This window comes from Semicossyphus pulcher, unplaced genomic scaffold, assembly GCF_022749685.1.
Source record: "Semicossyphus pulcher isolate SPU_LCO1_2020_fin unplaced genomic scaffold, fSemPul1.0.p SCAF_22, whole genome shotgun sequence".
Classification (NCBI taxonomy): Eukaryota; Metazoa; Chordata; class Actinopteri; order Labriformes; family Labridae; genus Semicossyphus; species Semicossyphus pulcher.
Genome location: NW_027211696.1, coordinates 1,251,633 through 1,275,021, shown reverse-complemented (window position 1 = coordinate 1,275,021; position 23,389 = coordinate 1,251,633). Strand labels below are relative to the sequence as shown.

General features: G+C 39.0%; 1 protein-coding gene across 1 annotated transcript in view; it reads left to right on the top strand.

Moving 5' to 3' along the window:
* The window catches only part of grin3a (glutamate receptor, ionotropic, N-methyl-D-aspartate 3A), a 52,071-nt gene that overhangs the window by 26,771 nt on the left and 1,911 nt on the right, over nt 1-23,389 (top strand). The window contains exons 3-9 of the mRNA XM_069673841.1: nt 1,289-1,958; nt 2,801-3,184; nt 5,290-5,435; nt 9,876-9,991; nt 11,219-11,370; nt 15,203-15,364; nt 15,606-15,676. Coding sequence (XP_069529942.1) covers nt 1,289-1,958; nt 2,801-3,184; nt 5,290-5,435; nt 9,876-9,991; nt 11,219-11,370; nt 15,203-15,364; nt 15,606-15,676 — 1,701 coding nt within the window. The remainder of the gene's footprint in view (nt 1-1,288; nt 1,959-2,800; nt 3,185-5,289; nt 5,436-9,875; nt 9,992-11,218; nt 11,371-15,202; nt 15,365-15,605; nt 15,677-23,389) is intronic.

Sequence of the window (23,389 nt, the reverse complement as noted above, 5' to 3'; positions counted from 1 at the left end):
ACTGATGGTGAAGAGAGACCGGTTTAACAGGACTGACTGATTGACCTCATATCTGATTGAGGTTGTTTTGCCTTGCAACTGTCTGATGAAATTTTTTGATCCATTAACCAGACTTTAAACACTGCCAATGCCTGTATCGTTTTCTATTCAGTATTTATTTCATGTGTCTTCTTCACATTTGTGAGTCAGTTTGTGTTTTTCTCTCTTGTTTTGCAGCACTGCCTTTTTAATCTCTTTTTATTTTATTTTATTGCCACAGTAAATGGGTTTAAGTTTATGTACCCTAGTTCTCTCTGCAGATAGATATGATTTATATAGTACTCCCATCTGATCAGAACTATGTCCCTGGCCATGATCAGTTATTCATAAAGCTCCCTGCTATACAAAAAGAACAGACTGTTTAATTAATTATTTCATTGACCAATCAGTTTTAGGTTGTATAATAGCTGTATAATTTTACATTTTTATTAAAAAAGAATTAAAAAGATTAAAACTGAAGTATGGTAGGAGGTTTATCAAGTTGCTGGTTCTGTCAACTATTCTGTGAAATTAGCCATCATGTCCCTTGTACAGGTTTTAAGTTGTTATTGAAACTGCAGCGTTGGTCGTTTGTCGTTTTGGTCCTGATTCTGTTTCAGTCAAGAAAGCATGTGTCCTTGACAAGTTTAATTTAAAAAACATTTGTTTTGAATGCTGCTTACAATTTTTCAGTATCTTTAACCATGAATTCTGCTTTTTACCATGACCATGAATGTTACCTAATGTAGTTTTTTCTTTAAGTTCCACTTGCTTGTTCAGGAGTCTTGACCACATTACAAATCTAAGCAGATTACAATGAAACAAAAATCTGAAACAAAGATGTTTCCAATATCAGAACATGAACAGTCAAACGGTCATGGGAAATTTATAGTTCCTAAATGAAGGCATCTCGTGGCATTTATGGTTTGATGGCAACGTTAGCTCAAGTGCCAAAAGTCTGATATAATGCGTCATTATCATCTCAACTGGATTTTTTGTTTTGCTACAAATATACTGGTGCAGGGTACCTCTGATGTATTATCCATCTTATATAGATCAAAATGTGTTTTTTGAGGATCAGTATGCATTTTTCTTTACAGTAATCAACTGACATTCTTTTCATAGAAAATAGTGGAAAATGGTGAAATAAAACCTGAGGACTGAAAATGATCTCTCCTCTTCTAACACTTCTCCTGTCATCTTCCCTTTCATCCTCCTTCCCCCATCTCCCTCTTTTCTGCTGTCAATTCTTTCCCCTCACTTTCCTCAGATTTCTGTCCAACACATCATTTGAGGGCCAGAGTGGCCTCATATCCAGAGACAGTAACAGCCAGAATGTCATCTCAGAGTTGCATCACTACATCTGGTCCCTCCAGCTGGACCCCCTTGGCCAGCCAACCTGGACCCGCCTGGGACGCTGGCGAAGGGGGAATGTTCTAATGGACCAGGGGGCCTGGCCAAGCCATCAGGGTTCTGGGGGCGGAGGTGACTGGCGTCGATCCACGCGGCTGCACATGCGGGTGGTGACACTGGTGGAGCACCCGTTTGTATTTACCCGTGAGGTGGATGGGGATGGCTTGTGTCCCGCGGGCCAGTTGTGCCTCGACCCTCTCACCAATGAATCCTCAGTTTTGGAAAGACTTTTCCAGAACCTTGCAGGACCCAACGTAACTGTTCCAACAAACCACAAAAAGTGTTGTTATGGATACTGCATTGACCTGCTGGAGAAGCTGGCAGAAGACATGGGTTTCACCTTTGACCTTTACATTGTAGGCGATGGGAAGTATGGGGGGTTCAAGAATGGTCGCTGGACTGGATTGGTGGGCGATCTGCTCAGTGGTGCTGCCCACCTGGCTGTGACATCTTTTAGTATTAACTCAGCCAGAAGCCAAGTCATTGATTTCACCTCACCCTTCTTCTCCACCAGCCTTGGAATTCTGGTCAGTACTGCACTTTCTCTTTCTTGCACTTATTTTTGGACAGGGTTTTCCACTTGTTATATATATCTCACTTCATATCCCTCTTTTTCTGCTCTCTGTCACTGACCTAACCTCAACTCTCTCCTTGGTATGCTGGTGGTCAGTATCAATATAGCTGGCTTTTATTATTCTAAGCCCCACCTTATTGGTTTGTAATTCAGTTCCACATATGAGACTGGACTGTTGAATGTACAGAATTTGAGGTGACCCAATTACTACAATTACTGTATCTAGTCTCTTGGCCGATGGGCCTTTCTCTGATCGTGCCACTAGAAGAAGGTATTCTGTGTTATGCACAGTTTTTTCCCCCTCTTTTTAAATCCCATTTCAGTCTAAGCATCTCTCTCTCGCCGACATAATGTCACAAACAGCACATTCAACAGTAGATCGGCTTTTGCTAACAGTACAATGTTGGATCATAAAACTGATTTTTGTCCAAATAATGCTCGGCTGGTGGATTTGTGGCTTATCTGTGGGAAGAGTTTTCATTATTTATTCTATACCATCTTGCCTCTGTGGCTTTTTATGCAGCTCCTGATCCTGTTTCAGTTACTCGCTGAAATATACAGGATATCTTATTATTGACTGAATTGAAAATGAAGGAAAACACCTTATCCAAAAAAAACAACAACAAAGATAATGCTGTATAAGAAATCTAAATATTTTAAGAACCCCTCTACTCCTGTTTTTTCTTTTCTAACCTCAGGAAGTTAGGACCTATAAGCAACAAGGATACCACACTGACAACAACAAATCTGACACAAATTTCTTGTTCCATGTTCTCCAATCCTGTTTCTGCCCAGGTTCGGACTCGGGACACAGCTGCCCCCATCGGTGCCTTCATGTGGCCTCTCCACTGGTCCATGTGGCTCGGCATCTTTGTCTCCCTCCATGTCACAGCCGTTTTCCTCACCTTGTACGAGTGGCACAGCCCGTTTGGTATGACGCCACGTGGACGCAACCGCGACCGGGTGTTTTCTTTCTCATCAGCACTCAACGTGTGCTACGCTATACTGTTTGGGAGAACTGTGGCCATCAAGCCCCCGAAGTGCTGGACAGGCCGCCTGCTGATGAACCTCTGGGCCATCTTTTGTCTGTTCTGTCTGTCCACCTACACTGCTAATCTCGCTGCTGTCATGGTCGGGGAGAAGACCTATGAACAACTGTCAGGGATACATGACCCAAAGGTACGAAAGACAAACTTGGTAACTGCCAATAGTGTTTAAAGGCGTGAAAACATTTCTTATTCAATCTTTTAATTAATAAAGCCATCATTCATCACTTTTCACTTTATTTCATTTTTTATTTTTTTTTACACAAGTCAAAAAAGATTTTACTTATTCGAAAGAGGAGAAGTTTTTCTTGATTTCAGCTGTGCTTTTCATACTGGTAGGAAGTTGTTGGGATGTTGGACTTCCTTTCACTTATCAGGTGATATTTTGTCAATTAGATGTTAAAGTATTTCAGCCATTGAAGGTAACAGAAAAAATAAGGACACAAGAATAAAGTCAAACTCAAAGTTACAACACAAAAAATTTGAAAAATACTGGGGGTTTTCTTTTTAAAGGAGCCACTTTGCTTTATTGTATTTAGCAGGAAACTACCAGTGGTGGGTAGTAACACGTACTTTTTTCCAAAAAATGTACTTCTAGTACTTGTTTTGTAAAATATTTTTTACTCTTACTCGAGTGAATTTGTGCGAAAAAAATATGTACTTCTATTCCATTACATTGGGCTACACACGTCTCGCTACTTTTATTGACACCAGGGTTGGAAATTAAGAACCTGCCAGTCCAAAGTATAACTGGATCAGTTAATGACAACGAACAGCGGCACTTCCGTATGATGGTGACATCACTGTCTAATCCTTTAGCAGATGCCTGCGACGTCTCTGCTGCTGCGGACAGCTCGCGAGTTTACTTCACAGAGGTTTGCAAAGAAACATTTTAGTAGGCTATATATGTCCGTCTAATGACAAGTATGTCACACCAAACTACCTGGGTCAAATGACGGCCTACCAAATGACGAAAAACAACAGTCATATCATGCGGTGTTAAAAAAAGGTTTATTGAATATTGTGAAGGGTAGACAGTTACTGACAGAATAGTTTGGAAAATGCATGGTAAGATTTAGGAACAGAGAATTTAATTTAATTGGAATATGATTTGATTTCTAAATTTGCACATTGTCTTTTCTTGTGTTACAATACATTGTTGTAATAAATTACATCTAATGAAGTTACTCACTACTTGAGTAGGTTTTTTGCGTGATTTCTTACTCAAGTAGTTATTTCTATAGCTACTTTTACTCCTACTTGAGTTAATATAATTATAAAGTAACAGTGCTTTTACTTGAGTACCGGTTTTGGTTACTCTACCCACCACTGGAAACTACAACTTAAAATTGCCCTGCTGCTGTCAGAACTTCACACTATACAGCCTTAATGCTTGACTCCTCTCAAACACTAAGTTTCCCACTTATTCTTTAACCTATTTTGTCTGATAAAAAACAAATTCTTTAAATTAAGTGCCCAGTGTTGCTTTTTAGAGCTTCTTTACATTATGTGTCCATGGCTCATACCTTGTCAGAGACACAGCCATGAGAGCGTATAGCCATCTAGGTATTTTTCATACAGCAGGCTGATAAATAGGGAATGCTGAACACCCCACGTGTATTTACTTCTTACTAAGTCTGAATGCGATCTGATCATGCACTGCTAACAGAATACATGGCAATCAAAGGCATGTGCGGTGTAATGAGGTTGATCCAACCTTTGCAAATCTCAGAGAATAATCAAATTTTTGTCATTAAAATTCTTCTATTCATTGAAAAAAGTGTTAAATATCTAAAATTAACAATGTTAACTGAAAGTCCATGATGCTTAACAGGCTGTTGTGGAGTTTCTATTTAAAAATGTCCTTGATGTGCACTTGATTCAACTGCAGAGTCGAAGTTTAGGTCGTCTTTTAAACTTCAAGTCAGCAAATATATTCTTTAATGAAACCACTTTTGCAAGAGCAATTGGGCTGAGGTAATTAATGCTTTTTGTCAACTCACCAACTCACTAAATCAAATGCGGGTTTTGGGATGTGGGAAGTCTGTTCCAGAAAAGAAAAGAGTAATAAATCATTATAAAATTTCACAAGAGCTTCCCTGCATCTGAGAATGAAGAAAAGCCCTATGAAGAAATGAATAAAAATGGATGAAAATGAAAAATCAATATTAATCAATATTAATGCATTTTGAAAGCTTTCTAAAGGTGACAACTGGGTTCATTTCTTCTTTCCTGCAGTTGCACCATCCCTCTCAGGGATTCCGATTTGCCACAGTGAGAGAAAGCAGTGCAGAGGACTACGTCAAGAAGAGTTTCCCTGAGATGCATGAGTACATGAGAAGATACAATGTCCCTGCAACACCAGATGGCATACATAATCTCAAGTAAGGCAATGTTATACTGTACTGTGTATACTGCGTATAGTAGTATGAACACATATACATTCTGGTATACACCTATAAGTGTTCATAGTTGTCAACACTGAGCCTGTTACCACTTTCATCTGTCCTCTTATATTAAGTAACTATCCAACATGTTATCTGTTGCTGTCATCACTCCCTAAATTGTGTGGAAAAAGGGATACTGCATCATCTTGTTTTCAAAAAAAGCAGGAGTAGGAGTTGCGTGTCCAAGGACACACAAAATTTGAAGAAAAAAAATGCTGTCATTCTCCAGCACCAGCCTGCGTGTTTGCATTCACATCTCACCCTCCTCCTTACCCTGCCATTGCTGTCATCCTAAGCTGCTTCAACATTCAACTGGCATCCCCGTGGAGCAAAGCAGAATATAGTGAGAAAAGGCAGCTGGAATGCAGGCCTAGGCTGGGAAGAACACAATCTGAATTGATGAAACATGATTTTTTTCTTTTCACTGAGCTTGTTAAATGCTGATTAGAGGGTTCAAGAATAATGTCATTATAGAAAATTACAACTGGTGAACATGACAGCATACAACTGTGCTGCATTGCAACTTTGCTGAGGGTTTACTCCCTGAGGGAACAGGCACGAGTTATCAGTTACATAATCACATAGTATGTGTGTACTAGACACTTTAATCTCCAGGGTAGTAAATCCCATCTATTGTAAACTGCATTGACAGTCGTGGCCCCTTGAGGAGATTAAACTCAACATTTATGAATTTGTCTCGACAAAACTGACTTGGAATTGTTAAGATAACCTTTACTTCAGATTTGGCTTTGTATATTTTGGATCATGATAAAAAATGTATTATTATGACGGACACAAAACTCCATGAACCCTTACTGCTACATCACCATTGCTTTTGAAAAATCTACAGAAACCTTGAAGGTAGGCCTTTACTGCCTTGGTTCCTTCCCCTGCCTATGAATGCAGTGCACCCATTGCATTGTGTTGTCATCAATGCTGTTTTTTCACTAAAGCAATTTGAAGAAAATTTAAGAACAAAAACTAGTTTAAAACTATTTTGTCTTTCTTATTAAAGCATTAGCAGAGTTATTGGAAATAGTGCTTTTATATAGTATATAGTAAAGTCTCACACTACACAGAGCAGAGATTATTCAAGAGCAGTTCTAACATGTCATTCATCATGTGTGCGTCACAGTGTCTCAAATTGCCTTGTATTAACATGGCCTTTTTCTATTTGTGCCTTTGAGATGGCAATACGTGATTCATCTACTTTTACAAGGATAACTGCAGGAAGATGATGCAGAAGAGAGGCCTTGTGCTTTAATCATATTGGAAGGGGAATTGGTGGGTGTCATGGTAGTGATCCGGTTTCTAAAATACATAACATCAATGGTGGCCAGAAGACATAAACTGCAGTCTGATTTAACCTGTAATAATGAACAGCCAGGTTGTGCTCAGAGGATAGTGGTGGGTTTCAAACACTGTCCTTGATAACAAGTGAAAAATTCAGAGACTATCTTTAAAAAAAAAAAGGGCTTTTGGAGAATTTGTATTCAGGTAAGCTTCAGCTGTCAGTAAAGACATTCCGAGTTGATTTGTTAAAACCTTGCTGAGAGCGTTGTGACTTAATATCTCACCTCTGTATAAGAGACTTGGAGTGAGAAATGCGGGTAAATTGGCAGAAACTGGCAGATAGGCAGTAATTTTACTAGCAGGTGACTAGAACAGTATTGGAAAACCATGGGCAAGAAGGACCTGGTTCAGACCAGGCAATAGGTTGAGAGAAGTTTTTTTTTGTCCATTTTCAGTGATTGCGGTAAACTGCCCCTGAAAAGCTCTATAAATTACCTACAAGCACAAAGCAAAACAATTCAATCTTACTTGCTCTTTCTCCTTTAGTAATTGTATTCACTCCCAGTTTCTATACCTCTTATTGATGTGTTAAGTATGTCGACAGCATGTGTGTGATTTGGTTCTCTGTCAATTATTGGACCTTGCTTGTTTCGAATGTGAAACACAAAACATACCAACCACAGCAAGTGTTTCTAACACCCCTTTGTGTCTTATTCAGCCACCCAAGACAGTGTCTATTGCTTGTCACACACACACACGGTACAATGTCCGTTTTTTTCCTGCATGGTTAGTTTAGGGACAAAAACTAAGATAAGTTCAAACAATAAGGTGACTTTCACACGGGATTGAGACCCTAGTCTCCTGGGCGAAGGTCCTGTGTTGTTTGTTCCCAACCACCACCCCAAGTGACATACTTTTTGATACGTCATGAACAATTGTTTCTCTATGTGTAATTTTGCAGAAGAGAAACCTAACAGCCTGCTTGACTCATGTAGAAGCTGAAGGGTACTGTCTGTATCAGAAGCTGAAGGCCGTGACAAAGTGTTGGTATTTCATGCCTTAACCCTTGATGCATGACCTACCAATACCTACACTCTTCCATGAGTGGGGTCAAAAATGACCCCAATTAGAATCAATGCGTTTTTGCAATAAACTTAAGAAATGTCTTTAATTTTGGTTAAAGATGATGATTTTGATTATATTTTGGTTAACAAAAGATGTTGATTTATCACTTTTTATTCACATTTTCTCACAAAACAATCAATCAATCAGGTATAAAAAAAAAAGTCAAAATCCATTGTTTGTGTGTCCGTCTGTCTGTTTGACTATGGAGGACGAACCGAGAACATTCAGTGGGTCCGGGGACCATATCACTGTCCATCCATATGTACACACACAAACATCTTCTCTCTTCTCACTGTGTGCAGCTGTCACAAACTACTTGCTTCTGGCTGTGACCATTGCACACAGGGGTACTGCATTTCCAACCGCAATTGGTAGCTTTGCACACACACACACACACACACACACACACACACCATTGAATAATCAATAATCGTATAATAGGCTACCTAACAGTTAGCTTTTATTACAAGGAAGTTATAAATATAGTAAGAGTCTCACAGAACAAATGCAGTAATGTTAGCTACCTTACTAAACTAGCTAAAATTAAAGTACTGACATTACTTTGTAGTTAGCTAACTAGTGCCTACTTTGTAGTTAGTTAACACTAGTGTTCACTAACACTAGTGTGCAGTAATGTTAGCTACCTTACTAAACTAGCTAACATTAAAGTACTAACATTACTTTGTAGTTAGCCAACTAGTGCCTACTTTGTAGTTAGCTAACACTAGCGTGATAATGTTATACTCTATCACAGAAAAGTCATGGATGTGGAAAATAAGTTCATAAATGAAGATAATATTTACATGTATGTTGCTGTGTAAAAATGACCTCCTGGGTGGTGAGACTGCTGACATCAGATGTGTAAGTGGGACAGTAAATGTATACTGACAGTCAGAGTTGATAAGAATCAAAGGTTCCTAGGAGATTCCATAGGAAATGCTTGGGGTCATTGTTGACCCCGCTTATGGAAAAGTGGGGTAGTGATACAAAAACTGCAATTTCTTAAAATTAATGATAAAAAAAAAAAAAAGGCAAATGGCCTCATGTCACAAACATGTTTTATGGGGAATACCTGGAATATGAAAATATAAAAACTTTTAATTTCAAAGATTTTGAAGAATAACAACCCATGGGGTCATTTTTGACCCCACTTATGCGTCTAAGGGTTAAGAAAGAGAAGGGGGTGGTGTTTCTATCAATTAAACTTTACCCTTAAAGTCTGACTAAACACATACGTATCCTATTCTTCCAGTCACTCTGTAAGGTCAGAGGTGTGACATGAGGACAAAAACTGAGAAAATAAAGTTACAGAGTAGCAGACCTGGGAGTGAGGTGACCATGTAAGGTTCATTTATTTTATGTCTCAGTAGGTGTTATAGGTACATTTTTAATGTGGAATTCAAAGGGTTGCTTTAAAATGCTGGTTTCTGGGGCTGGTTCCCAGCCAATGAGAGATTTTTGTTGTGTTAGTGCTATGTTTATATTTGTCAGCACAATTCAGATGTGGGAGTGAGTATGGACGAGTTCCAGTCCATCAATCTGTTTCTCTGTTCATCCATCAGAAGGCCATTTGAGGCACATTTCATATCAACACTCTGCTCCAGCATAATTGACTTACCATCACACACATTGTCTGAATTGCCATATTTTTGACTGTGATTATGTATTTTGTGGAAAGAGGCAGTGATTGACTTGATTCTACTTTATTTGTCATCCAAAGTAGCGCCTCAAAAATTGTGAGCACTGAAATGTTTATGAAATACAACATGTTGTGTTACTGACAGCTATATAGTTTGGCAAGTATTAAAGCTGAGCTTTCAGCTGAAGCACAAGAGAATCTGAAAATCCCTACAGTTTCTATGTGTGGAGAAACACTTTGCAGTTAAATAAGTGTCACTTCTTTTTGCTACTGCTGCACTTCCAGTGCAGTTCCAGTTTATCTACTTTCTGTGTTTACAGGGCTGACCCTCAGAAACTGGATGCATTCATCATGGACAAAGCTCTACTGGACTATGAAGTCTCCATAGATGCAGACTGTAAAACCCTAACAGTTGGAAAACCCTTTGCTATAGAAGGTAACATAACAATTTTACATTTAACCTGTATTGAACCAGGAAGTGCCCCTAGAGATTAAAATATCATTTTTATGGAGGACAGTGCCAAGATATCACACCATCACAAAGTTACAGTAATTATAAAATAGAGCATGCCAAAAAAGGACACACGACATTAAAAATAGCAAAACACAACTAAAAAGAACGATTAAATAATAACAGATGGAGCACATAAAGAGCAGACAAGGAGAACAGATACATGATATAAATTCAGTTTAGGAATAGCGATTGCACTCTTAGTTACACAGTTTTATTTCAAAGCTTTGAACTCTCTCAGGCAGACAAAATCATTAATCTGTAGTGTGTTCTGAGGGTTATTTCATGACCAGGGCACAAAATAGGAGAAAGCTGCTTCACCGAATTGTGAGCGAATCCTGGTTACTTGATACACCAGCTGTAGGTGAGTGATAAGAGATTGATTAAGAATATGCAAAGGAAGTTCTCCCAGTATGCTGCTGTCTCCTTAGGCTCAATGAAGACCAGAAATAGAATATTTTACATCAAATTAGTCATTATTACACAGTACTGGAAAAACTAGTAATCAGACCTCTGGTATCACAACAGTATTCACAGATGTGTTTTGGCAATAATTGTCAGTAGATATAAGAAGCCTCTCTGTAAGACTATATAACTGACCATTTGCATTATAGGACAATCTTAAATTTAACAATAACAGTAGTTAATCTTCTGGCTTTCAACAGTTTTAGATCCTCTATTGTCTGTTAATCTCTCATCCTTTTAGCAAGCTTCTTCCTCCCACTGTGAAAACATCCCCATGGTGGTTGCGTCCATTACAGGCCACCATAGTCTCAGATTCCAGTGTTGTTGTTAATTACTTAATGCACACTTAAGCCTTCAGGATACAAATCAGTCAGTATACTTCCTACCAAGGCACGGTACTTTTGTAATTGGCTGTTGCTGAAAATGTCACATTTCCCTGGCATGATAAGAAACTCTGAGATTTACTTGCAATGTCAAGAAACTGCTTTGTTTTAGAGTAACAGTAGCGCTTTCCTGTAAGCACTTGACAAAATAATCAGGACTGCTCTTTTCCTGCTGATATTTTTCTCTTTCTTGTGCACCCCTGTAAACCAATGATTGAATATAATGGCAGTCCATGGAGGTGAGATGAAATTGATTTTGCTGTTGTGACAGAGGAATAATGATTCTGTCTATTTCCACTGGCAGGTTATGGGATTGGCCTCCCTCAGAACTCCCCACTCACCTCCAACTTCTCAGAGCTTGTTAGTCAGTACAAGTCAGATGGCTTCATGGACATGCTGCATGACAAATGGTACAAGGTTGTGCCCTGCGGGAAGCGCAGCTTCGCTGTCACTGAGGTAAGAGCAGGGCCACCTGTTACACTCAACAGCAGTACACTGTTATTGTTTTGTATGACAAAATTAAAATAGATGTTGACTTTGACACACTGTTTGTTTCTATTGCCAGCTTTGTATAAAGCACAAATAAAGAGGGATGATCTCAGTTTCTTCCTGCAAGCACATCATAGACAAAACAGAAGCTGCACAACCCAGTATGTTTTATATTAACTAAAGTATAAGTTACTATTAGTAACATGAAAAGTGTTGCTCATTATAAACCTGCAGGAAAAAAATCAACCAAACTCTCAGCTTTACAAGAAGTTTAAGTGTCTCATTGTTTTGGTTTTTCCAGCCCACAACCTTTCTGTTTAGTTTCATCTCACTGCTTTCATCCACTTCTCCAGCCCGACAGGCAGCTGTTTTAAAGCAAAAAAAGCAGCAGACAGTTAGTTACTTCCTGTTGAACATTGTGAAACACTTAGCAGCTTAAAAGGCAGACATTTCCCCAAGGACTAAGTGGAGAACAAGGTGAGAGTGATGACTGGACGTATTTGTTTTATGGACATAAACACAATTCTAAATGAATTCTAACGTTGCTCAGCCTTTGCAGGAAGTGTAAATATGCAACTGTAGACATCTGCCACAACAACTTTAGATCTTTTTTCACAGCCCCCAAGAGCCAAGACATAATGATTATTTCAATTCAAGTACTGCAGTACAAAGTTTACATATCATGCCACTTTAAAGGAACAGTCTGCATCATTAAACTGCTTTTTTTGATATAAAGATCCACATCACTGTATAGTTGTAGCTTTACTATCACCTAATTAAGCCCTTCAAAAGCATCCTAACATAGGACTCTCCTACTTGTTTAACCAGTTTTCAGCCAATTCTCTCAGAATACCTATCCTGCTCTGCCTCCATGTACAGTAGTTGCTCCTTACTTATTCAGACCCCGGCCCCTGACCTTCCAGCTACTACCCAAGCTTTGTCATCATGACTTCCGTCTTAAACAGTCCAGGTCCTGTTGTCCATTCTGTGCTGCTATTACCAGGCACTTAGCTCTCTTAGCAGCCTGTCTGTCTCTCCACCCAGCTGTGACTCTGGAATCCCCAAAAGTGGCTCCTAGCTCAGTGCGGACTGCACACTCCCTGTTATCAGGCATGAATTAAAAACTCACTTCCAAAATGCCCCTCCTCTACCCATCTTCTTCCTATATTTATACTTTCCTTTTATATTATTTATTTTACTTAGCTACTATGTGACCTTTCTCTTTTCAAAGGAGCATAACTTCTGCTGCCTCCTCATTATGATGTCTCTACTGGTGCACATTTATATGACAGCTTTGCTTAAATTTCCTATACATACAGTAAATGTAACTAACCACCTTGTTGGTCCCGTTTGAGTAGCAGAAGCTGTACATTGCAGTGCAACAGATTCAGTGTAACTGAAGTTTTCTCACTGTGTTACAGCTAGATTTGTAACAGATGATATCTACAGTTGCAGACATTGAAATTGCTCCAGGTACATTTCATTCTGCAGTATCATGCCTCCACCTGCCTACGGTGCAGCAGTAAAAGCTGCTTGACCACTATTTAGCTTTATCTCTGCGTCTCTTGATTGAACATACAACCCCATCAGTCAGGTGTAAAGCCGAAATCACATTATGTTGATCATGTGAACACTTGTTGTGTTGTTGTGATGTTTAAACACGTTTCTCAGTTGCTTACACAGTTTCATCATCACTCAGATATTCTAACAAAAGTATTATGTTTTGGCACAATTAAAGCGTGCTGCCAAAATGAACAAGGCACAACATCATCAGGAAATTCATGTGATATAAGCAATATGCATTTCTGACTATGCTGGCTCAGTTCAGTGCTGCTCAGCATTTTTTAGTAATCTTTTATTCCGATGAATGACTGCTGCACCGGCAGCACGCCCTGGATTCTGAAAAGAAGAAAATCTGATGGATTGCCTTCAACGAGGCAGCCAAACTCTCTGGCGTTTAGCCAGCTCTCTGTCACCCCAAAGAAGCTGATCCCATTTGAAGTAATAAAATCAATACCAATAAATGACATATTATTCAATTACCTAACATTAAGTGGGCCAAACTCAACATTACCAAGGAATACATTGGGATCAAAGTGATGAGGATTATGTGCTTTATTGAAGTTACTTATAGATTTCTGCTGAAAATGTATGCAATTAGAAGGTAAGCGTAATGAGCAAAGAAGGTATAAAACATAGAAGTGGAGTTGTGAACTATAAGATCACTATAAGAAAAATTATAGTTCTGTAGGGTCTATATAAGGAAGTGTGTGCATTGCCAAAATTGGCTTGAATATGTCCTCAAATGTGCTGATCCAAGGACAGCTCATAACTGTGAGGAATGTTGGAGTAGCTGGATTTACAAAAACTTACACAGCTTCATATGCACTGGGGCTAAGTATTAGATTAGATTAACGTCATGTATCCTCACTAAGCTTGTCTTACTGTTAAAGGATAATAACCACTGTATGTTTTATCTGTTTCTATCCAAATTAATTCCAACAAAATGTCCTCCCCAGCAGTAAGATGCAAAAACTAGCTCCCGCTCTCCAAAATGTCATTATAGCCAGCTCGCCAAGTCAAAATACTGCAATGAGGAATTTAATCCATCATGTATTTTTTTTCTCCCAACATGACTTTATAATGCAATCATTGCAGCTGCTGCTGTATTCACACTCAGCAGTAAAAAGATTCATATGCCAGTGTACATCTGCGATAACTGTAACAGATGCTCAATTAGGAAAAGAGAGACACAATGGTGGATCTTACACTTTCAAACTCCTACTCTTGAATTGATATTCATTTTCTGAAAAAGTTTTAAATTCCTCTGTGAAAGGATACAAAAGGCATTGCTTCACAGGTATTGCAGTTTATTTTTTAGTGATTTTGTAATCCTGGTAATTATTCCGGTTGGGGGCTGATATCTTTCTTTCATAGTGTCATTTACTTCATTTAGTGAAAGCAAACCTGAGAATTATTCTCCTCATTCTCACTTTTGGATTAGGCTGTCATGACTTGCAGTGGTAGGGACAGTGTTGTTATAAAGTCAAGTTATGGGCAGAACAAAAACAATGTTACATTGCATTGTAAGTAGTTCTGTGTATGCAAGCTGTTGTTAATGACATTTTGAGCAGATGACTCCTGAGGTTGCCCAAACTTGCTGTGATAGATATCTTGTAAATGCTGTCTTTATAAGGTAATAATGGGAGAAAATAAAATAAAAATAAATAACATTGGAGTTATAGAGTTATCATTAAAGTGTAAGCTGGAGAAACAAATTTGTATACAACATCCAAAAGGAACTGCCAAGCCTGCAACTAAAAAACAACATCTGCGTGAATAAGATAAGGATGCCCACACATAAGCAGCATTAGTTCTGTTTTTAACTACATTTCTAGTACAATATACTTATACAACTCAGATAGTAGAGTGTAAATAGCAACATAACATAAGAAAAGAAACAAAATATCTTTATGACAATTACATTAAGAATTAGAGAATACAAAGAGCTTAAACTACTGTACCATTTGCAAAAAAAGAAATGTATATTACTCAATACTATGCATAATGGTACTTGCATTATGTACACATGGGCTTTTCCATATGAAGGGTATGATAAATAATTAAACATATATGTTTAAGTTGCCTTGTTCTGTTATTGTTTTACAACCATGCAGCACAGCCTGACAGACTTTTACAGTTGTACTTCCTGTCCTCTGTTAGAGGCAAAGATATACCTCATCTCTTATTCTCTGCATCCTCTTCTTTCTTCTTTCCATTCCTCACTCTGTCTCTCCAGACACTGCAGATGGGAATAAAGCATTTCTCCGGTCTGTTTGTCATGCTCTGTGTGGGCGTGGCCTTATCTCTACTGACCACAATAGCAGAACACATTGTGTACAAGCTGGTGATCCCAAGGGTCAAGGAGCCACGCTTCAAATACTGGCTGCACACTAGCCAGGTATGAACAATGCACACAAATGCACACATGTACAACACAGTGGAGCAACTCTTCAATCGTGAGTATGTGACATATTCATTCACCAGAATCACATTACAATCTTTAAAAAAGTCACAAGTATTTGCAGCAAATTGTACTTACAATGCAGGACATATGCATTTTGACAGTGACAAATCATATGGAAGCTGACAAAATATAAACTGTAAAGCATGTGACAGCTAACTAGTTGCTTGTTTTCCAGAGATTACACCGAGCCCTCAACTCTGTCTTCAATGATGACAAACTTCCAACTGTTACCAAGCCAGAGAAGAGGTATGGATGTTAGGGTTTTTGGTTCCATCGATTAAATCCAGTACATCACTGTAATATATTCATACTTAATATAATGTTTTATCAAGAATGTGATAAGCGAAAAATCCCATTTGTAAATGATTGAGCTGAATACAAAATGAGACCAGTTGTGTTTTCATTATTTATGACACATTTAGTGCATTTGGTTTTGACTTGGGATTTAGGCTCATTAAAACTCTTGTCACACAAGGTCACATCAGAAATGGGCTTGCCATTGACTTAAATACTCCTCACAGAGTGGTATCAAAGCACTGCACCACCCTCCAAATGCAATTAATATTTCCACCACTTAGAATCTTGAAATACCGTCATGTAACTATTACAAAAAGAACACAAACAAATCAAATAAATCAGATGTAAGAGAAATGGCATGCTGAATTTAGAGGTATTAATGAAACATATCACTGACACATCACATGAGAGCCCTTCCAAAAAAAGGTCAGACGGATTTCCAGCACGAAGCTAATTGTAAAATTTTAGAAGCCACTGGTAGAACTATCAGGCTGTGAATAAATGACATCAATTAAAATTCGAGTGGCAGTTTATGAAGCTATTTTTAATCAGAAACTAAATAGCGTGGTCAGTCTGTTGGAAGCTAATTATAAGTAAGGGAAATTGAGGAAATAATCTCATGCTGACGTCACAGGGCATTGTTTTGCTCAGTGGGTGAGAGGAAGATTTAGTGAATCATGAAAGCCGCCTTTTGGTCAGTTTCAGTGTCTTTTCAAATGTTGCGTCTTCCAGATTACTTACATAAACCCTCTCTGTCATTTTGACACCACTCCAGTGTGTGTCCTTGTGTAGCCCCTTATATACCCAGTGGTCATTGCTCACTCTGCAATGTTTAATGTCACATTGGAGTTTGAGATAAGCATATCTGATGTAGGGTTAGCAAAGTGGAAATATTATTACTCTTTTTAAAGGATTCTAAGGGGAGATCAAAACAACTCACAAGCTTTTGCTGAGCAAATTATCTGTCTCCGTTTGAAATTTTCAGCTGTACTCTATTTCTATTCCCCACTAAGCACCACACGCTGAGGGGACACTCAGGTGGAGCTCTCAAAGTGGGGATTAAATACACGTAATAATTATGGAGCCGAGGCCATGTGAGGGATGCCTCTGGTAATGAGGATAGATTACCTACTCCTGCATAATTACGCTCATTCAATCAGGCTCTTCTGCACTGTGCCTACACGCTGTCTAAGAGTCAGAAATTATTACTGTCATATTGTCAGCGTCCTGCAGAAGCTTTGTGTGTCAGAAATGTCTGTTTTAGAAGCACTGCACTAATATAGGATGATCTTCCTTTTTCCATGTATGATATTCACACATGAATGTTCTAAGTATAAGTATCTGTTATACCACCACAGTGCGTCATATAAACCTGTGTTCAAATAAGAAGGCAGTACCACACCAAATGGAGCATATGGGTAAAATTTTAATTGGCTTAAAACTCCTGCTCAGCTAATGAAGTAGATTATGGGTCCATCCTGAATGTGCTAATAAGGTTGCTGCTGAAAGGCATCAGAAAAGCGTCTATCAGAGAGAATCACGAGCGGTGTATAATACCCTTAAACACTCTCCAATGTCCAATTAAGATCCTGTGATTTAGTATCAAACACAGTGTTAAGGTCATGTAGCTCGGAAAAAGACTTTAATCATCATAAGCGCACTGCTGATTCTTATTATATCTCGTTATATCAGCTAAACTTCAGATGCTATATTCTTCTCAATTAAAAAATTATATATGGTCGGACCATTGCTACCACTTCTTATGCTCACTAATGACTACTGAAGTCAGTCACAACTTATTAAGGTAAGCATTAAGATTAAATTCCCCTTCAATTTCAAAAGCCATTTTGCTGTTTCATGTTTTTTTAAGTGCACTGTGGTGCAGTGGTTAGCGCTCCCTGTCTCACAGCTAGAATCCTGGTCTGAATCACGGTTTGGCCGTAGGCGCCTTTCTGTGTGGAGTTTGGATGTGTGGTTTCTCTCTGGGTACTCTGGCTTTCTCCAAAGACATGCTCGTTACTTAGGTTAACAGGTGACTCTAAAACTGCCCGTAGGTGTGAATGTGATCGTGAATGGTTGTCAGTTGTCATGTGTGACATGACAGTTGATCAGTCCAGGATGTACCCCGTCACTCGCCCAATGACAGCTGGCACCCTAGCGACCCTGAACAAGTTAAGCAGTATAGATAATGGATGGATGTTTTTTACTTTTCAGAATCTTTTTAATTGGGTCTATTTCTTTAAAACCATTCAAGCTTTATTTCATGAATGTATGATCAATTATACAGTAAAGAAGGTAATGTCTTTGCTGTTAAGGAAACAGCTTGTGTTTTGTTTTTGATTCCTCACTTTCACGGGCTTATTTTCCAACAAGAATTGCATTTTCTGGCAACCAGAGCAACTCTGCTGTGGCCAAATAATTGAGCAGGTATTTTGCTTTCCTGTTGAAGGTCTGCTGTGTATTTCTTTCATGGCACACTATCAAAACAATTTGACGGCAGTGTAATCAAAAAAAGATAGCAGCTACTTTGTAATACAAGAACACCAATTTTGGTGCAATGTTTTTAGTTCATGAGGTTTTCAACCTGCTGCAGAGTTGGTAGGGATTCAATATCTTGCTCAAGGACACTTCAGCTGCATGCATGTCTTTCAGGTGCACCTGTGTCCTGCTTGTTGAGGACAACCTCCCTGTTCACTGTGGTACAAGCTGTGCGTATGTCTTGTGGTGACTGCTGATAACAACATCTGTACTGACAGATGGGGTGGGAAATAGTGGTCGGTGGTGAAATATTCCATTTTAATTCAATTCCACGGATGTCGCAAATGACTGCGGAAGGTAAACATGAGCTGTCCTCTTTTTAAAGGTAAACGAGTGAGCTGGTGACAGAAAGTATCTGTGATTATAGGAAGTTGGAAATAGTAATAGCCTTGGATTCTGTATTTCATACTTGTGACTAACTACTACAGTAGGTTGCAAGGACATTTGTAAAACCACTGCATAAGAATAAAATCAATATTTATGAAAATGTAAATGAGGAGTAGAACATATCTTAACTGGGGGAATCTGGTGACCCTGTAAACAGGAAGCAGTGGACCAGATATCTCTGGAAATGATGTGGAGGAATCAGACAACAGTAACTGACGTGGGGAGGAGGGATGTGGCCTCTAAGAAGAAAAGTAGCAGAGGTCATTTCCCTTGAGCAGCTGCAAAACTAAATTATTTCTGTGTAAATTGTGAAGAAAACACAGGCTGACTTGTTGTAGTGTACATAGCTAGGCTCCAGAGGTCTTCGTATACAGAATGTAAACGAGTCAGAGAATAATGAGCTTCACAGGTTTAACATTTATATGTAGTATACACGGCTCCTTCAGGTATACTTCTCCACACACAGCACAGATACTTTTGTTTGGAGTGACTGATTAAAAAAATTATAAAAATCGTCATTTAGGAAAATGATGATGTTGTGAAAGACATCCTGACATTGGAAAAAACACATTTATAAGTCAGCATGCACAACATCACACTTCCCAACACTGCATGGTGCATGGTTCCCTTTCTGACCTTGAGATCAGTGTTTCTTGTGGGATTCTCTGCCTAAACTCGCATCCGCTCAGCCTCGTTGGTCGCTTGTTGGTGTGAATTTAGGAGTCCTTTCAGTCCAAACTTCTCCTCACAAGGTTGTTTTACTGAACAGAATATCACCGTTTTCTTACAATAGATGTTTATGACATAATGACGGACAAAAGCTGTCAGGTAGGTAGCTAGGTATCCCAGCATGCTTTGAGCAGCAAATCAGCTGCTTGCAATACACAATAGCTGTGTCCCAATCCAGGGGCTGCAGCCTTAAAAGCCAGTATCTGAAGGCCAGTTGAGTCACAGCGGCTGCGTCAAAGGCTGTCCCAATTTCGAAGGCTCCTTCAGATGCGACCAACAAATGCGCCCTCCTTTTCCCTGGGCGCGAAGGATCCATCAGGTGCATCCTTCCCAGCCCATGATGCATTGCATGCCAATTCAAACGAATTGCGCTGAATGCTAGGGGTATTAAAGTAACTACAAGGAACTTTTATTTAGGTTTGATCTTAGCAGCAGTGTTTCCCCAGAATGAAGACAACGAGGTGCAACTTATTCTTATCCTATTTTTCTTTTTTTAAACACAGCTGTTTGTAGGAAGCATAAAGAGGAGAGATGAGATATCGCTCATACACCGAGTTTAGCCTCCAAGAAACAATGTCCATTGCTCAGGTATGCTCCTTCATGGACTATACAAAACCATGTCTCCCAATGTATTTCAGGAATAAAAAGATATATTATGTACCTGTCTTAGAACTATAGGGCCTTTCAAGATCTGTTTTGAATCTTAGAAACTCTGATTCATCCATTTGTTGAATAACTGACCGAGGCTGATTGTGTTTTGCTCCCTCTAGGACCATTTTTGTGTTTTTCCATCAATTCTTTCTTTTTCACTTAGCTGTACCTGTACCAGTATCAACCATTACCCCAGAATACAACAAGTACACAATTATTTAAAAAAGTGTCCTTTGACCTGGTTAGAGCCGTAAAGAATAACTCTATATACCATATACCATGACCAGTAAGAAACTCCTTATTGCAGGTTAAATCAGAGGCTACTGGATGGTAAAGCAGTAAAGGAATAAGGTGTTTTAGTCCTGTAAAGGTGAGTCGTAGCAAGTGATTTAGAGCCTGATGTTTCCACATTCACTAATAGCACTAAATCTCTGCCAGCAATTGTTTGCAGTCTAGACATGGTAACACCTACCAGCGGACAGTCAGAGATCATCTGGCTGCTGTCATATAGCATCACTTAGAGAACATCTGTGCCGTCTACCACAGTAATATGTTTTGTCTGTAAAGATGCTGCAATTGGAGTGATTATCTTCAGTCTCAAGGCTGAGCAGATATGATAATGTTAACCAGACTGCAAATATTCTCTCTTTCATTGCAGCTGTGATGTAGGCACAGGTGCCCTCTTGTTAAAAAGGTGCATGTATCAATTTAAGATGGAATTCTTTTATGTTCTTACATTCTGACGTCTCATCCTTCAGCTTAAGGTCTCTTTTGATGTCAGGAGTATCTCATTAAAGTCTTCCTGTCATTTCTTTTATCACTGGTAAAACACCTTTGGTTCAGGGAGTTCTTCAGTTTGGCTTCAGGTCATATGATTGGAATGTCTTCTCTATACGCCTGTAATGAAATCTTGGTTATTTTTCACTTTGCAGATCTGGTCCAAAAAGTAAAAAGTTTCCGTTTGAGAGAGGAAACCAATTTTTCTACGTCTCAAGCCGCAGCTATCCTTTAAATGACTGCCAGAGACATTCAAGTTGGGAAGGAAAACAGTATTGGTGCTGAATTGCTTTCTTATTTCAGTTATTGGGAGCACAGAATAATATCACAAGCTTAATATTATGCTACAAGTTTAATAAAAACACTTGTTTTTATGTTTTACTTCAACACTAAGATTAAACTCTAATGCAAATCTTTTTACCACTCAACCATTCATTTAAATGATTTCAACTTTCTTTGTGTTTAAATATTTTCTCAAGCTGTTGCCCTAACAGCACTGCCTCACCAAAACACTTCATCGTGTTATTTTAATAAAGCAGTAGACTGAAACAAATTCAATATGTGTTAACCCAAATATAAGAAATTCAGAATCAACTATCTGGACAGGAAATAGTCGTGATCCCAGCAAAACATTTCCATATTTGGTGCAGCATTAAAGCAGGGACATCCTCTGGTATTTTCTCTTAACCCAGGATGACACGAAACTTGTGTAGTTTCCTATCATGTATTGAAGATTCCACTTTCTTTCTGCTTTCTTCATATGCTGGCTCTTTGTCAAAAAAATGGAGAAGCTTTGGGCAAATGAACAAGGTGACTTGATGTTGCAGGTGTTCAGCTTGTAGAGTCTGTCTACTGATCCAAGGGCAGCTGAGAGTGTTGAGATCTTTTAAACGTAAAGTGAAATCCTACTTCGTCTTGCAGGCTTTAAATTAAGACTTTTTATTTTGACATACATTTATATTATAAAAGTTGTTTTAGTGTACCCTTGTCCTGTATTACTATGACCTTGTCAGTCAAGCACTTTGAACTGGAAACATCTTAATAATTTGGTCAACACAAAAGACACATTTAAACTTTAAGCCTTTATTTCTGAAACAAGAAATCACACTTCATATGCGCAGATGAGGTTACAACTTTGAACTGCACAAACCCTTTACAAATATATTTTTGCAGGAAATTATACACTCTTAAAAAATACTTATGAACATGATTTTCCATTTTTGCCAATATCTCTTACAATTGATCCCCAATTTGACTTGCTGGATCTTCAAAGCTCCAGTGAAATAGCTTGGAGATTACATTTTTCTTTTGTGATGTGTGGTTCTTCCACGCTACACGTAACATAATTAGGCACTAAGTAAGTAAAAAAATATCAGACAGTTCCCACATCAATCCCTGGAGCAGCATGAAGAGAAAGGATTTGTCAAGTGATATATGTTTAAGCCTAGATAGAACATGACATCAGTGATGCTTTGTCTAACTGACACACTCACATCTCCAACCCACATAACAGCTCCTAGAGCTCATTAGCTTAAAGATGAAGGTAGACCTCCAGGTTGGACAGGAGAGGTTGGTGGATCAGTGCTGGTGCCAGGGGAAATTAATTGGACATGAATTTGAATCTCCAAGTGAGCCTTGGCAGTCAAGTCTTCTTTTTTTTTGTCTTCAATGCCTTCAAGTATTCAGTGAAAAACTCAATTAAAGTACCTACATGGATTATATTTCAACAAAGGCATGATTATGACATTGTTAAAGGGAGCTTTTGCCATGTTTTGCATTGATGTCTGATCACTTTTGATGATGAGAGTAATCTGGATGCATGACAGGAGCAGCTGTAGTGTTCCACTGCATTCCTTTGGCTGTATCCATCCATTATCTAGACCGCTTATCATGTTCAGGGTCGTGGGGGGCTGGAGCCTATCCCAGCTGTCATTGGGGGAAGGGCGGGGTACACACTGGACTGGTCGCCAGTCAATCACAGGGCTGACCCACAGAGACAGACAACCTTTCGCACTCACACCCACACCTATGGGCAATTTAGAGTCACCAATTAACCTTACAAGCACGTCTTTGGACTGTGGAAGGAAGCCGGAGACCACGGAGGGAACCCACACATGCACAAGGACAACATGCAAACTCCGCACAGAAAGGCCCACTTTGCCCAAACCGGGGTTTGAACCAGTGACCTTCTAGCTGTGCTAGACCACTGCACCACCGTGCAGCCCTCCTTTGGCTGTATATTACCTCTCAAATAAATAAATAAAAAATCCCAGTCAGCCAAAACACTGTAACATGTATCTTTGTTTCCAAACATCTTCTGCCATTTTTCCATTCCATTTTTGTGAGTTTGCAATTCAGGCAAAGGTTGAGCCTAGAAATCCTGTTCTTCAGGGTCCCCAGCCATGTCAACTGAAATGGCCAGAAGAGTTAATTTTGCAGACTGAATCCAGCATGTAAAAGATAACAGAAAACTGCGAACAATATTCTGTAGTTTGGTAATGTGACCATAAGGGCAGCGAAGGCCAGACAGTTAGACAATGAAAGGTAAAACCATTTAGTAAAACCATTTTAGAAAAAATA